Source organism: Myxocyprinus asiaticus, chromosome 14, assembly GCF_019703515.2.
Source record: "Myxocyprinus asiaticus isolate MX2 ecotype Aquarium Trade chromosome 14, UBuf_Myxa_2, whole genome shotgun sequence".
Classification (NCBI taxonomy): domain Eukaryota; kingdom Metazoa; phylum Chordata; class Actinopteri; order Cypriniformes; family Catostomidae; genus Myxocyprinus; species Myxocyprinus asiaticus.
In genome coordinates this window covers 32,180,158-32,197,258 of record NC_059357.1, presented here as the reverse complement: position 1 = coordinate 32,197,258, position 17,101 = coordinate 32,180,158, and the positions used below count along the sequence as shown (strand labels likewise).

Genomic DNA, 17,101 nt, shown 5'->3' with positions numbered 1-17,101 from the left:
CGCAACAAAAAAAACAACAACAACAACAACAAAAAAAAAAAAAAAACATTCCCAGCTTGTATAGATAATGCGCATGCGCTTTGTAGAGTTGATTGACAGGCGATGTATGTATCTAAAAGGTGATTGGCTCTTTTAACTGTAAGGCGGGACTTCATTTCTTCATCCGTTGACCGTTGGGAGCTCAGAGCTGCTTAAATGAGCATTCCAATCACTGATGTTCATGACGAGGGGTATTGGGAACAGAAGGGACAAAAGAGATCAGGAGGACACTTTTTACCTTTTTAAAAAGCACAAGATTGAATAATAGAACATGAGCTAAGTGACATAGGATGGCATCCTATCATTTGCCAGTGATGAAGAATGCATGAACAGCTTTTGAATGACTCAAGGTAAAGTAATTTTCCAAACAAGGGAGTATCGAAACACAATATATAAAAGCATTTAAAGTACCAAAACATTAACATGTTTCTTTGAAGTACCATGTAAATACCATTGCACATGAATACAGTAATAATTAAATATTATGGTAAACATAAAAGTAACGTTTTTGAAAGGTAATTTTGAAAAATTACACATATTTGCTACACAATATACTAAAGAAAATGTAAAAATGCTGCGCTCAAAATCACCAGCATTTAAAGCTTTGATCATTTATTATTTATTTTTTTTCATTGAACAATGTTTCACAGGAGAGTATGCCCCCAGACCCCCTACTAAATAAATACTTGACTATTTTACCTGACTATACCTATTTTGCCTCATAAGAAAGCCCAACACTGCTTCTGGATATATCAGCATTTAAACAGACATTTAACTAATTTACAGTTAAATGACTGCCAAGTAGAACACGATTGAAAATAATTTGTGATATTTAGAAATTTTTTTATTTTTATTTTTTTAAATGGCTAAATCTTCATGTGACAATGTGTGTAAATGTCACTACAATATTATTGTTTATTCCACAAGTGTGATTCTTCCAATACGAGGACAGGTTATTTAGAAGGCCAACCTGTACAACAATGCTCCAAATGTTCTGCCACCTCTGAAACATTTGTTTATGTGTATTATGTAGCTATACTTTAACTATCTTAACTACTTCACTAAACTGTTTAAACTTGTTGTGTTATTGTGTTGTTCAGGTAATTTTTGATCCATTTTCATTTAGTTTCTAATGGTATCCTTCATCTGAGATGTCCAAGACTTGGTTACTTTTCCTTACATTTGCCATCTGAACATAAAAAACTAATTAAAAATACAATTGGACTGGATTTGATGAGTTTTAAAAAAAAAAATGCTTTGTTACAAAAACAAAAAACAAAACAACACTGTTCAGGGTCAAATTTGACCCACCATAGGAAATGAATGGGGAAGACGAGAACACAGGGCTATTTTTTATCAAATAAAAATCAATAAATCAGACACAATGCTGAACACAATCATACATAAAAGAAGGGGTGAGACTACAAACCATCCACAATGCAGAAAACACACACTTCCACACACACACAGGTTTGTTTGACTATATTAGTGAGGACATCTTATAGACATCCAATGATCTCATAGCAGGTTAATTATATTTTCTATTTCCCAATTCTACCCCTAAACCTAAACATATAACCATCACACAAACACCTACACATTACTAGATTAGAAGAATCATTTTTTTTTTTTACTAATGAGGTCCTTCTGCTCTTACAAGTGTAGACAAACCTGTCCACACATCCCAGATATACAGTACCACACAGGTCTAAGTCTGAGTCTGGCCCCTGTGTGACAAAGTTTATGCTAGAATTTTGATGTTTGAAATAAATGACAGGTAGCAAAATAATTACCCTGTCTTTCCTTTGTAACACAATCAGATTTGACAGTGGTCATTGACAGCATATTGGAGCATCTTGCAAGGGTTAAAATCATCAGATGTTAATATCAGAGCCATTTAAATTTAATGTTTTAGGCCTAAAAGTATTATGCAGTTATCATATATTGTATTGCAGTTTGTTTTGTCATTTTAAGATTTTGTCAGATTTTTCTGCACTCAGTTGTTACTGTATTGTAAGCTATTATTCAGATCTACGCATTTCTATTTCATAACAAAATTCAATTTCAGACCAGAGTTGAACCCCTGACAACCAACCAGTGAGGGGAATAGGAGGTGAAGTAAAGAAAGAGGGAATCTGGTGGGCAGTGGGCTGGGAGCTCTAAAGTTAACTTGTTCTCCTGTAACATCATTTAAAATGACCACACGTTTTCACTGACATTTTTATATATATATGGTTCATATTTTTTATACACACACACACACACTCACTGAGCACTTTATTAGGAACACTATGCCTCAAGGTTTAACGTGCTGTGCATTCTGAGATGCTATTCTGCTCACTACAATTGTACAGAGTTGTTATCTGAGTTACCGTAGCCTTTCTGTCAGCTCAAACCAGTCTGACCATTCTCTGTTGACCTCTCTCATCAAGGCGTTTCCGTCTGCAGAAAGATGGTTTATGTGAACATTAACTGAAGCTCCTGACCCATATCTGCATGATTTTATGCTTTGCATTGCTGCCACACGATTGGCTGATTAGATAATCGTATGAATTAGTTGTACAGGTGTTCCTAATAAAGTGGTCGGTTAGTGCGTGTATGTATGTGTGTGTATATATATATATATATAAACCAGTTCTAAGAAACTGGTAATCTTACATTCTAAAATTGTTATTAGCCTACAAACAATAAAAATAAAAGTAAATAGTAGGCTAATATCAGCCAATTACAACAACAGCAACAACAAAATAGGAGCGACAGCATACATGTTTGATATATTTTCATTTTCAGAGTCCGGTATTACAGTAGGCCTAATATATAATTTTTTACTGAATTAAGGTTGGGCAGCGGAAGTGAAACATTTGACTGTTCTGACAGAAAAAGAAAAAAATAGTTTTCTCTAAGGGGCCGTTTACACGACAACGTTTTCAACTAAAAACGGAAAACTTTTTATGCGTTTTGGCTGTTCGTTTACATGACAATGGCGTTTTGGGGTGTGAAAACGCAAACTTTTGAAAACGTGTTTCAAAGTGCAAGTTTTTGAAAACAATGCCATTATCGTCTCCGTGTAAACATACAAAAGTATGCGAATTTGTGAAAACGATGACGTCATGCGCACGCGTTTTTCGTTGTTTGGTCTATGGGCATGCGCGCGAGTACTTCAAAACAACGTGCAAGACATTCAAAACTACAATGGCGGACTACAGGACTGTGTTTGTGCTGCTCAAGATTTTGAGTTTATTGATGCTTCTACAGCAAAGTGTGGATTTACTGCATCACTACTACGACCAGCAATCGCCATCTACTTTGTTTGTATTCACTGCTCTGTGGAAGAATGCTTATGTGCGAAGGCACGTAGTGTTTTTTTTTTTTTACAGTGACATCGCCAACTACTGGCTTGGCATGTATAATAAATCGTTTTTAATCATTTTCGCGGATCCGTGTGAATGGGGATCATTTTGACATCGTTGTCGTCTGTTCACGAAACGCGCAAAGGAAAAACTTTTCTGTTTTTAATACATCGTTGTCGTGTAAACGTACCCTAAATTATGATGTCATTTTGATACAAACATATATCGATTAATTTCAGAAGACATTACTTAATCAACTGGAGTCATGTGGATAACTTTGATGCTGCCTAAATATGCTTTTTGGACTGTCAGAAATTGGTGTCCATTCACTTGCATTGGATGAAGCTAAAAACCTTGGTTAATTTTCTTAAAAATCTTAAATCCTGTTCTGATGAAGGTCATACATCTTGGATGGCCTGTGGGTGAGTAAATTATCAGCACATTTCCATTTTTGGATTAACTATTCCTTTAAGTAGCCTAATATATAACAAGGACCAAGCCCTCTTCTTTCTCAGGTTCAGATAGGTTTGAAAGACGGGAGCTCTTTTCGTTTTTCCATGGAATTTCCATCCGCGGTAACAGATCAGTTCCTGACTGACTCTCGTGTGACGTAGAAACAGTGCGTGCTCGAACAGCGAATAAAACCACAAGAATTGCGTTTGTTCCAGGAAAGTTTCTTAATCCGACCCTGTTGAAAATTTCATTATGCGAAAAGGGAAGTATCGTGGTTAGAGGTCGAAGCTGTTCGTGAGCTGTATGTGTTTTTGTGTAAAACCACATTTCTTATTTGCATACAGAGACAAAAGTAGGAAATGGAGTAAATTACACTTCTCTTTGTTGACGACACGGAGAAGGCAACGGACTGACATATAAGGCATTTAAACTTATTTTTAAGTAGCCTATCAATTTGGCTGTATTTTTGGATTAATTTTGTTTTTAAAGGACGGACACGATGTATTTCACAGCCTTTCGGTGTCTGATCGTTCTCATGGTGCTCTGCCACGCACTTTGTCACGGTAAACTCTATACTTTTGTTTCGCTAACACTTTATATTTAAGTGCCAATGTTGTTACACATATTACATGTAAATATAAGTAAGTAGTAATTATTATAATAGTAACAGTAGTAGGCTAGTAGTAGTGATTATACTAACAAAGTGCATTTACAAGTAGCTTCACAAAGTAATCGTATTAGTTGTTGTTCATAGTACGATTCAACGGGGCTGTAAAGGCTCTCCGGGGTAAAAGGCACTTTTGATTTTATTTTCTCCCAAAACACTAAATAACAACAAAAACTACCACAGTACTTTCCAAAACACCTATTTGTCAGTATGAACCGCAAAATATTCCTGATCCGTGAGATCATTAAATGCATTGTCTGAAGTTTGATTTTGAGGTCATTTAATCTAATATGAAATTATTAATTATTTAATTATAATAAATTAAATTATTTAAATCGTTTAAATGAGTGTAGCCAATTAGAATCCCCGAAGTGATCACATGAGACATGAAATACTTATTTATCATTTTCAGTTTTGTTCAAGGTGATTAAAACAAACATTTTTAAAAACTGTCCAATAAAAGAAAGGATAGTAAACAAATTGTTTTTCTTAAGTGGGGCGAGTAGATTTGTTATGAAAAATGTCTAAAGTGGGCTCACATTGACTGATCCAATCACAATGAAGATTAATTTGCTTATAGATGTTATAAAATGGCAAATTTCTTTTCACACAAATTTATGTTGCTCCATCAATATTCAATAAAATACATATATTTTTTTCAATCTTGATACACTTTGTGACCAGAAAAAAAAAGTTAATTTTCCTTTAGGTGAGCCTTTAGCCCCATTGCACCCTACTTGGGGTACATTAAAAGGAATGTAACAAACACCCATAATTTCGGTCTATTTAAAGATCAATACAAATTTACCAAAAAGTAGCCTTCTTCAGAAAAAGTAATGGACATTAATTTGGTGTCTCTTTCTGTTTTCAATTCATTACAAAATCATTCTAGAACCAGCAGAGGACAACTTGATCTGTTTCAATGACTATGAAACAGAAATAAAATGCAGTCTTTCTTACAGTCTCATAAAATGCCCTGAATACAAGCTCAACACCACCCAAACTGTATTAGATGAGTAAGTGCTTATATTTCTTTTATACTAAAGACAAAAAGTCCATTATAACTAACTCATTATAAAGGTTTTTACATGAACCTTTTTATCCACTAATAGCCTAACTCAATTTACTGTTCATTGCAGTTCATTGAGAAGATTGACTCTAGTATATTCTTATATTACAGGTTCAATGAATATTCATGCATTTTTGAGAGAAGTCATCACAATAACAGTGTTTGTGAATGCAACTTTAAAGTGCCAGATGAGTTTGTACCAGAAGAGACCTTCTATATTACACTACTGGAAGGAGAGAATGTTTTATTCAAAAAAACATTTCATACTCTGGAGTTCAGTGAGTATGATCTTTGTCTATACTGTATGTTCTTGTTAGTCTATTTCCAAAGGTTAAATACTGTAGTATTTACATGTTTGTTTTTAATTCAGTTATAAAAAGTAGACCTTACACATTTTTGTGATCTTATATTGACACATCACTTACAAATGCCTTTTTCATTTTCTCTAGTCAAACCAAAAACTCCAGCTATCTTATCTGTGGAGAAGACTCCAAATGGAAATTTTAAAGTAACTTGGGACAACAAGTATAAAAATAAAGAGAACAGTTTTGCACACAGTTTGCAGATAGAGCTGACCTATGGTATCAAAGGAGAAAAAGATACAGTAAGGAAGATGATAGAAGAATGATGAACCATATTCACAGTATATGATCATATGTGTCATAAAGAAATAAAAACAATCACTTTGTCCATACAGATGCCCAATAAGGTGATGAACCGTGTGGGATTCTATGAGATCGTAGGTAGAAATCTCCAGCCAAATGCCAACTACATTCTGACAGCGAGAGCGAGCACAGAGTATAACAACCATCAGATATTTAGTGACCAAAGCACACCATATGAGTTTACTACTTGTAAGTCTATACAGTGCATCCAGAAAGTATTCACAGCGCTTCACTTTTTCCACACTTTGTTATGTTACAGCCTTATTCCAAAATGAATTAAATTCATTATTTTTCTCAAAATTCTACAAACAATACCCCATAATGACAACATGAAAGAAGTTTGTTTGAAATCTTTGCAAATTTATTAAAAATAAAAAACAAAAAAAATCACATGTACATAAGTATTCACAGCCTTTGCCATGACACTCAAAATTGAGCTCAGGTGCATCCTGTTTCCACTGATCATCCTTGAGATGTTTCTACAACTTGTTTGTAGTCCACCTATGGTAAATTCAGTTGATTGGACATGATTTGGAAAGGCACACACCTGTCTATATAAGGTCCCACAGTTAACAGTGCATGTCAGAGCACAAACCAAGCCATGAAGTCCAAGGAATTGTCTGTAGACCTCCAAGACAGGATTGTATCGAGGCACAGATCTGGGGAAGGGTACAGAAAAATTACTGCAGCATTGAAGGTCCCAATGAGCACAGTGGCCTCCATCATCCGTAAATGGAAGAAGTTTGGAACCACCAGGACTCTTCCTAGAGCTGGCCGCCTGGCCAAACTGAGCGATCGGGGGAGAAGGGCCTTAGTCAGGGAGGTGACCAAGAACCCGATGGTCACTCTGACAGAGCTCCAGCATTTCTCTGTGGAGAGAGGAGAACCTTCCAGAAGAACAACCATCTCTGCAGCGCTCCACCAATCAGGCCTGTATGGTAGAGTGGTCAGACGGAAGCCACTCCTCAGTAAAAGGCACATGACAGCCCACCTGGAGTTTGCCAAAAGGCACCTGAAGGACTCTCAGACCATGAGAAACAAAGATTGAACTCTTTGGCCTGAATGGCAAGCGTCATGTCTGGAGTAAACCAGGCACCGCTCATCACCTGGCCAATACCATCCCTACAGTGAAGCATGGTGGTGGCAGCATCATGCTGTGGGGATGTTTTTCAGCGGCAGGAACTGGGAGACTAGTCAGGTTCGAGGGAAAGGTGAATGCAGCAATGTACAGAGACATCCTTGGTGAAAACCTGCTCCAGAGCGCTCTGGACCTCAGACTGGGGCGAAGGTTCATCTTCCAACAGGATAACGACACTAAGCACACAGCCAAGATAACAAAGGAGTGGCTCCGGGACAACTCTGTGAATGTCCTTGTGTGGTCCAGCCAGAGCCCAGACTTGAACCCAATTGAACATCTCTGGAGGGATCTGAAAATGGCTGTGCACCAACGCTCCCCATCCAACCTGATGGAGCTGGAGAGGTCCTGCAAAGAAGAGTGGGAGAAACTGCCCAAAAATAGGTGTGCCAAGCTTGTGGACTCATACTCAAAAAGACTTGAGGCTGTAATTGGTGCCAAAGGTGCTTCAACAAAGTATTGAGCAAAGGCTGTGAATACTTAAGTACATGTGTTTTTTTTATTTTTTTTTTTTATAAATTTGCAAAGATTTCAAACTAACTTCTTTCATGTTGTCATTATGGGGTATTGTTTGTAGAATTTTGAAGAAAATAATGAATTTAATCCATTTTGGAATAAGGCCGTTACATAACAAAATGTGGAAAAAGTGAAGCGCTGCGAATACTTTCTGGATGCACTGTATATATTAGTCTCAAATTCATCTCCACAGGTAAGGTATACACTTAAATTAACCTGATAAATCTTTCTGTGTTCAACAGCCTCATCCCTCAATGAAATGTTTAAAATGGTAATCCCAGGTGTATGTGTTGGTTTGATCATTATTATATTCATTATCTTCATCTGCTTTTTCAGGTAATATCTCTATTTGACCTCTTTTCTGTATTAAACCATTTAACAATGCATATTTTCTTGACAAATTTTGTCTGAAACATTTTACAGAATCAAGAGGGTGTGGTGGGACAAGATCATCAAGCCACAAATAGATCCCGACCTTGGAAAACAAAAGGTTAGAGAGAGTTATGAAATTTGTTTGGCTAACAACATTAATTCACAGTAAAAATGAAAAGAGACTCGAGGCATCATTTGGGGTTTCTCAGATGCCACATTGGCAGACCTTCTGAAGTTCCTGCAAGAATTCCCAAGAACTGTCAATAGGCCCTTTCCAGCCTTTAGTCCTGTATTTTTCCTTTAACTTTCTAGATGAGAACTCTTACGAGGAACAGAACACCCGTGGATACTTTTCCCATTTAATTCGCATTGACAAAAATTACCACCATAGTGATGTAATCTAGTATCGACCATTTTTCTTCTGACAAGGTTGGAATGCACAATTTAATATAAAAAACAACAATGGAATCAACAACACCGGATGACACGGGGATCAGAGTTACACTTTTGTTAGGGCTGTTTTACATGAGCTCTGGCTGCATCCAAAAACATAGGCAGCTGCCTAATCAGTTAATGATTTAAACAGCTGCATTTTTGGATGAATGGAACTCTAAAGGAAACTGGTCTCGGAAGGAGTGGGTGTGAGAGCTGTGCATGCTGCAGCCACAGTGAGAGATGAGACGAGCGGTCAGACTACCACGCAGCATGTGCTGAATTTAGTGGACAACATGTTGAAAGCACTATAAACCTATTTATCGACACAATCTACAATAAAGGCTTTTATGACTCAACATAAATTACTGTACTGAAATACTCATTGACTTAAAAAATACATCTTGATGCAAGTTAACAGGCACGTAATACTTCCTTCATGTAAACTAGATTTCATGATGGTTTAGTGTATAATAGTTCAATTACCTACTTTTGATAAACATCTGATTATTTATATCCATAATCCTAGGAAAAATTCAATGTAGTAATCCAGAAATAACTTTATTTTCTGTATAGTTACACAGTACAAACAGAACAGATGTGATGAACTCAGTTTGTCTCCCAAATATGTTACACACACACAAACATGTCAAACGGTTGATCCTCTTTGTATACTTTGTTGGTTTTATTTTATTTCTGTTAAGGGAATTGTAAAATCCTCTGAGTAGCATGTTGGCAGCTAGTTGTTTACAATGGCGGCTGTGGACTCTTCTCCTTTCTCAATGATTAGTGCGTCATTGGTTTTTCACAGATTACAGGCTGCAGCACCTCTCACAGTACCTATACAACCCCAAAGTACCTACTCCAAAGTAGGAGATAAAAATCCCCCAAAAATGGCTCAGAGGAACTGTAGTTCCTTAGGTGCGAAAGCGACGAAAAGTACTAATCCCAGGGGAATGTACCTAAAACAGGCTTTAGTACTGCCAGTGGGAAAGGGCCTAATGGTTCCTTCAGTAACTCCATTATAAGGGAAATGCTTTGAGGCAATTGAAATATATCTTCAAGTTTCTTGAGTAAATAAATAGGATATTTGAGGCTTCTTTAAAGGGAAAGTTCACCCCAAAAAGAAAACTCTCGTCATTACATTTACTCACCCACTCATGCTATCCCAGATGTGTGATTTTCTTTCTTCTACTGAACACAAATTAAGATTTTTAGAAGGATAATTCAGCTCTGTAGGTCCATACAATGTAAGTGAATGGTGACGAAAACTTTGAATCTGCAAAAGCATATAAAGGTAATCCATAAGACTCCAGTGGTTTAATTCATTGCTGCGTTTGAAACTGCATACTGTCACAGGATGTACTGTATTTGATTACGGACGCACTTTTGCCGGCAGATAACAGTATGATCTTTTAGGTATGCATGCAAGTAGTATGAATAGATTTCAGACATACTTCATTCGTGGACGTGGGCATCGTCTTATGACCTGACTATATGACATAATGACAACAACTGCAAAAACTATCTGCTTTGGTTTTGTTAAACAAGCACCATTCAAGCAGAAGGACCAATTATCTTGGTATATATAGCACTTACAGTTGAGAAGAGGCATCCGACCGCGGCTCACTGCCGTTCTTTTTTTTTTTTTTTTTTTTTCCAAATTGGAATTCCCAGTGCACTCTAAGTCCTCGTGGTGGCGTAGTGACTCAATCCGGGTGGCAGAGGACAAATCTCAGTTGCCTCCATGTCTGAGACCGTCAATCCACGCATCTTATTATGTGGCTTGTTGAGCACGTTACCGCAGAGACGTAGGCTCACGCTATTCTCTGCGGCATCCACGCACAATTCACCACGCGCCCCACCAATTTGGTTGCTTAGGAGACCTGGCTGGAGTCGCTCAGCATGCCCTGGATTCGAACTTGTGACTCCAGGGGTGGTAGTCAGTGTCAATACTCACTGAGCTACCCAGGCCCCGGCTCACTGCCGTTCTTTTAAATCCAGTGTTTTGAATGTGACATTGCCTCAGGGGTTATGGGATTGTTAAGTGTCCAGTTGATCTGCACTTCAAAATATGATCGGAATTAGTAGGTCATCCGGGTATTTCTCACTTACTGCTTCATGAATACTGTGGATTCGGACATACTACTCCAGTGGCATACTGTTTTTGGCATACTATATAGTAGGGAAGTATGGATATTAGGACGCAGGGCATGTCTTCTGAAGCGATCCAATCGGTTTTGGGTGAGTAAGAATATAATATAACTCCTTTTTCACATACATACATATTGCCATTGCAGTCTGTAGGCACAATCATGATTTCAACTTGATTATACTTCCTAGTTCTTTAACATGTGTAGAGCGCTAGATGGCACTAGGAAGTGTATTTGAGCTTGAAATCATGATCGCGAAGGAGACTGCTGTGTAAAAGGTTACATTTAGGTCTGTTCTGCCAGTGTGACAGCTAAGGAACCCTAAATGGTGGCTTGTATATCTTTAAAAAGAAATTACAGTGTATCCTGGAATATAAATCTCAATTTTATTGTAATGTTGATCAAAATAAGTGTCATATTTTTTCCTTTGTTTCACAGGGTCACATGTTGTCTCCTTCCAATATGAAGTTCTCCCCTATCGTTGTTGAGATTCCAAAACTGGACGTCCAGGATGACAAGAAATGGTATGGTTTTCTGGGTTCTGCTAAAACTTTGGAAACATGATAGACTTGTTTAAGTCTGATTCTGATTAATGGGAATATGCCTCTACATATTTTCTTTCTACAGTATGGCATTGCTCTCGGAAAATACAAATAATGAAAAAAGTTTCAATAGTGTTGACTCGACAGTGGATTATGGTCAGGCGTGCTCTGTTATCCAGGATCAGAATATGAGCATAATTACACGCACCATGCTTGCCCTACAAGCGGAACCATTGTTACCCTTCAGCACTGTGATGCCAGGCAAGAAGCTAGATGTCAGTTGTCAAAGAGAAAGCAACCGTGCAAACAGAGATTCTGGGAATGGCTCGGGGTCATCGTTTTTCAGCAACAACTCATATTTGGAATCATCAGCCCTGGATAATTCTTTATTCCTAGACCTGACATCTGATCCTTCCTATCACTCTTACAAGAGGGAAGTTTCAAATCCAGTCAAGACCCAACTTAATTCTCCTGCTGTTGTTACAGTGGAAGATGGATATCAGGACATAGGAAATACAAATCTTACAAATATTAGCTCTGATGTTGATAAGAAGTTCATCATAGAAAATCTAATGACCTCTAAAAATCCACTGGATCCTTCTTCTACTCCCCATGATGGTGGCATCACCCCAAGTGATAATGAATACCAGGATTTCCAAAGCTTATCAAAAAACACAGGAGGACAGTGGAGCTCAACCACACAAGCTGAGACAGCACTTGGGGAGTGTGGAGCGCTGAAAATCCCTTATTCCGTTTTGGAGACTGACCATACACCCACATCAATACAAGAAAGTTCTTGGATCTCTTCTTTGCATATCTCACCCTGCATTCAAATAGACAGTTCCTATCATTCTGTTTAACTACACAGTCAAAACAAATAGGAGGTAAATGCTTGTTCATGCTTGTTGCACCATTTTTCTGTGTAATCACTACAGTTGTTAATCTTACAATGAATTTTAATGAATCAGTCATTTGAAAGTACCACCTGTGATAACTAATTGTGAGAACTAAAGTAAGGTTTCTAAAAAACTGTTTTCACTGTGATGCACTAGAATAATTTTTTTAAGAACTTTTTTATAGTCTTAAGAACCTTTTTCCACAACAAAGAACATTTTGTAAAATGGAATGGTTTCATAGATGGTATGGATCTTTATGAAACCATACATGCTAATAAATAACTTATATATATATATATATATATAGTTATTATTATTATTTTTTAATCCTTAACCTTGCACCTTGAACACTGGCTTAAATGCTTTAATGATGAAGCCATGTGCAACATTTTAAAGTCACATTTGGTAAGACATATTTAAAAGGCATTATGATAATGTCAAATGGTATCCACCTCAGTATTAGAAAAAAATTGTTTACAACATTGAACAGATACAGTCTGTATATACAGTGGCTTTAGGTTTGGATGACTTTTTTTTTTTTTTGTGGTCGAGGATTGTGATATTGTCACTAGTTCTGTAACAGCAAACTGCTTAATATTCATAAGTAGACTCAAACCTCTTACAACAATACTATAAAAAAGAAAAAGGTCTTGTGTATATAGCCAGTACTTTTCTAACTATTCACATTGCATGCTTGCTATCTTTTGACCATGGCATTCTAACATAAGAAAACTAAAGCACTTTTTCCAAGTGAAAATGAGTGATCTTAATGTAATTGATGTACATGTGTTTTTATTAATTTTTTTGGGCAATTCTTTTCAAGTTAAACTTAAGAATAGAAAAACAGCGTCTGAGTAGTTGAGTTTCTTTAAAAAGAAAACCAACTGGTTTTGTCAGTGCTGTCTGACAATCTGTTCTACATGCTACACTGCAAGAACCAGGAAGCTGTACAATTATTTGTCCCATTTCCATGGATGACACACAAGTCATGTGCAGCAGCATGTCATGACATTTATACTTTCTTAATGAAAATGTTGCTCAAGGAAGTGAATCTAAACAGAGCTTACCAATGTTCTCCGTTTGGTCACAATGTAAAAGGTTATTGGAAAATGATATACAGTATGCATGATGCAGATTATATATATATATATATATATATATATATATAAAAATGTAAATACCATTTCTTCAAGTTAATGCAATATAAACAGCCATACAGTATGAAAGCTGTTGGTCTAAACAGATGTAACTATAAATTATCTTGAGATAGGCCTACTGTTGAACTTAATAAGACACTAATATAGTTCGTTTGATCTTGATTACATTTGTTTTTCTTTGCTTACAGCAAATAAAACACACGAGAATAAGATAATTAAGCATTTGCCTAAACAGACTTCCATCTGTCTCATTATTCCAGTCAGTCACTGCACTGGGGCCTTGATTGTCTACTGTGTTTACATTCATGATCCACTTGTGGCACCATACTTATAAAAAAAAAATAAAAAAAAAACAGTTTTGTCTTTCATGAAATCATACCTGACATTGTGACTGCTACTGATTTTTTTTTTTTTTTTATACTTTTTTTAAATTACAATTTTACAAAGTACAAATTAGCTTTGCTTTATATATTTACATTGAATTTTAAAGTCAGAGTGTTATGAGGGTAATTCCAAACCTTTGAACAAAAGTGGCCCACTGACTAAATCTCAAATGAGTAGCTCTATTCTTTATGCGGTACCAATTATTTTGTTGAAAATTGATTCGTATTTTAACGTTATGCAGGCAGGAGCAAGGACGAGATGATTATTTTAAGAACCCAAGTGCCGTGTTTATTTACAATGTGTAATAAAAACGTGAAATCCTAACCCGAAAATATCACAACAAAGCAGCATATAAACATAACCAATACAGTGACTGAAACAGACTACAAGATCAATACATGACAAAGAACAAGGGCAAACAAGAGGGTTTAAATACATGGATGTGGGCAAATAAGATAAGACAACCAATGGCCAAACTTAACTAATAAACAGGTTAACAAGACAATAAACGCATATACCAATGAAAAGACAAGACCAATAAACATGACACATGACAAGATGGGATCATATGAGTGGAACAGGAAATCAAGAAACGGGAAATGACAAGGATCAGGAAATTAAACTTCAAAATAAAACACATGAACAAAAACCGAGTGAATTTCGTGGGAAAACAGCGTTCCCATTCAAACTGGCTACATTTGTTAGGGGAATAAAGAGTATTTCTATCTTTTCTCCACTAAATATCCCACGAAAGCTCTTAGGGTTCAGCACATAAATGCGTGGGATCTTCTGCGTCTGTGTTTGCGCAATGTGAGTGGCCAGAACACATTCACACAACATATCGACAGATGCACACGGGAATCCACGGGCAACCGATCCACACATTCACGCAACAGATCGACACGCGCTCAATTCACAAATCCACGCACCAGAAGAATGCACATCAATAAATAAATACATTTAAGAACAAAAAGGAAACAAGAAAATAAAAATGTGTTCATAATGCTCAGTTTCGACCAAGAATTTTCATTTCTCACGTGTAATGTGGTTATAGATTACAGAGATATCATCTCTATAATCTGAAATAAGTGTTTTATTAGTTTTATTTATATTAAAATATTTTTTTACCCATGATGCAAAGCCCCATTTTCAGCTGTCATTAATCCAGTCTACTAAGAAAATAATGTCACATAATCCTTAAGAAATCACTGAATATGTTAACTTTGTAATAAAGTAACATTTCTTTTTGTTAGAACAGTTCAGATGGTTGTGTTACTTTATGAAGTGTGGAAATCGCAATATAGTGTCTTTTTCCAGCTGAGGAGTTTAGTACACTTGAAGTTACTTTACACTTTCAAGTCAAATTTCGGTTTTAAAAATAACAAAAAATAAAATGTTTCTCCTCAAATTCATCAATTTATTGTTCTTCGGAGAGATGAAGGCTATTCCATGCACTTCTGTTTTGAAAGAATAAAACAAACTTGATCTAACTGGGACAGAGAGAGAGAGGTGGACAACCCAGATGCACAACAACAAGAAGACAAGAACATCAGTCTTTAATTTGAGAAACAGACTCCTCACAGGTCCTAAACTTGCAGCTTTAATTAACAGTATATGCCGAACAGTTGCACTGCTGCAAGTAGAGGATTCTTGGATGAACAGAACGTTTATAGAATACATCATTTATTTAAAAAAAGAAATAGTCAATTATAACATTATAAATGCCTTTACTGTAATTTTTCAAATATTTTCAATCATTTTAATGCCCCCCAAATAACTAGAGTCCTCCCCCAGTGTATCTCGGCCATTTTCACCACTGCACATATCACAAATTCTATAATTGGGGGTACATTTCATGTCAATAAAAAAGTACAAAAACAAAGTGCTTTCTCAGTAATAATAATAAAAAACTATTGGTTTAAGTTAATCTATTTATTCAATGTAACATATCTTCTAGTTGCAAAGCTTAAGCATTAAACACCTTTTTGATATTATAAGGGAAAGGATGTTTTCCCTTGTGAATTTGTCAACTATGTTATGGACAAACTGCATGGCACTACAGACACTGATTAAATGCTACAATTCCAGTAACACACATTTTTAATGTGTGTGCCATTTTTGATTTTTGACGGTAATGACATTGAGGCTGTACTGCAGTTTAATCCCACACTGTCCCTCACAGCCTCATTGTCATTCTCATTAAAAATCAAAGATGGTGCTAAAAAGATCTAGGGCCTTTCCTACTGCAGGAACTAAAGCCCATTTTAGGTACTTTTACTCAGAGCTAATACTTCTCGTCGTTTTCGCACATGAGGAACTATAGTAAAATAACTGATTGTGTGTGTAGTAGTAGTAGTAATAGTAGTAGTAGTAGTAGTAGCATGTATGCACTACACACAGTTTTGGCAGTATGTGAAGGTGTGTGTATAATATCTGCAATTATTAAACCTATAAAGCTGTATCATATTTCATACACAATTTTCTAAAGCCTCTAAATTATCAGCATGATCAAAACTTTACTGAAAAACGTGTTGTATGCAGTGATGTCTCTTGTGATAATCTTCACACAAGACAACACAGCTGCATTGAAAACCAGAATTATTTACCCCCGGGTCAGATTGACCCGAACGTAAAAAGTGTAGAAAAAAAGTTTGATATTCTATAAATATATGTATATATAAAAAATTACGAAAACTTTTTTAAAACATATTAAATTATACAATTATGTAAAGAATCCAAAGGCATTTTGACCAAATTTAAGATTAAGATTAGTTTTCCCAAAAAAAAAAAAAAAAAAAAAAAAAATACGTCATTCAAGTTTTTCCCCCCTCATAAAATACAAGGATCACATTTTATCTCAGGCACACAGAGATGTTTATTCAGCATAAGCTGATTAAGTGTCATCACTGTAGTTTGCAATTTAAAATATGTCTGATTCAGTGCTGTGAGGTATTAATTAGCACAGCATTAAAACTAGAATTTAGACACAAATAGTAAAACAGAGGCAAAGCAAAAACATATAATCTAAGTGGTCAGTGAATATGTGTCAGGATCCCGACTCTCTAGTTGAGTTTTTGTTGGGTCGGGATCCTGTCACCTATTTCTGTGTTTGTGCCTGTCTCAACCGACTGAAGTGGCAGGACCCTGACACTAGAAACACAACATAGGCACAAACACAGAAACAGGTGACAGGATCCCGACCCCACAAAAACTCAGAGAGTTGGGATCCTGACAATATGTGCATGTAAATACAAAAAAGCTTTAACAAATA

General features: G+C 36.2%; 1 protein-coding gene across 1 annotated transcript; it reads left to right on the top strand.

Moving 5' to 3' along the window:
• Positions 1-3,970: 3,970 nt before the first annotated feature.
• Positions 3,971-13,469, top strand: LOC127451384 (interleukin-4 receptor subunit alpha-like). The gene is made up of 9 exons (XM_051716056.1): positions 3,971-4,405; positions 5,402-5,525; positions 5,690-5,856; positions 6,028-6,182; positions 6,276-6,432; positions 8,137-8,230; positions 8,318-8,384; positions 11,290-11,375; positions 11,479-13,469. Exons 1-9 carry the CDS (start codon positions 4,342-4,344, stop codon positions 12,251-12,253), a joined length of 1,689 nt encoding a protein of 562 aa, XP_051572016.1. The 5' UTR covers positions 3,971-4,341; the 3' UTR covers positions 12,254-13,469.
• Positions 13,470-17,101: the final 3,632 nt, after the last annotated feature.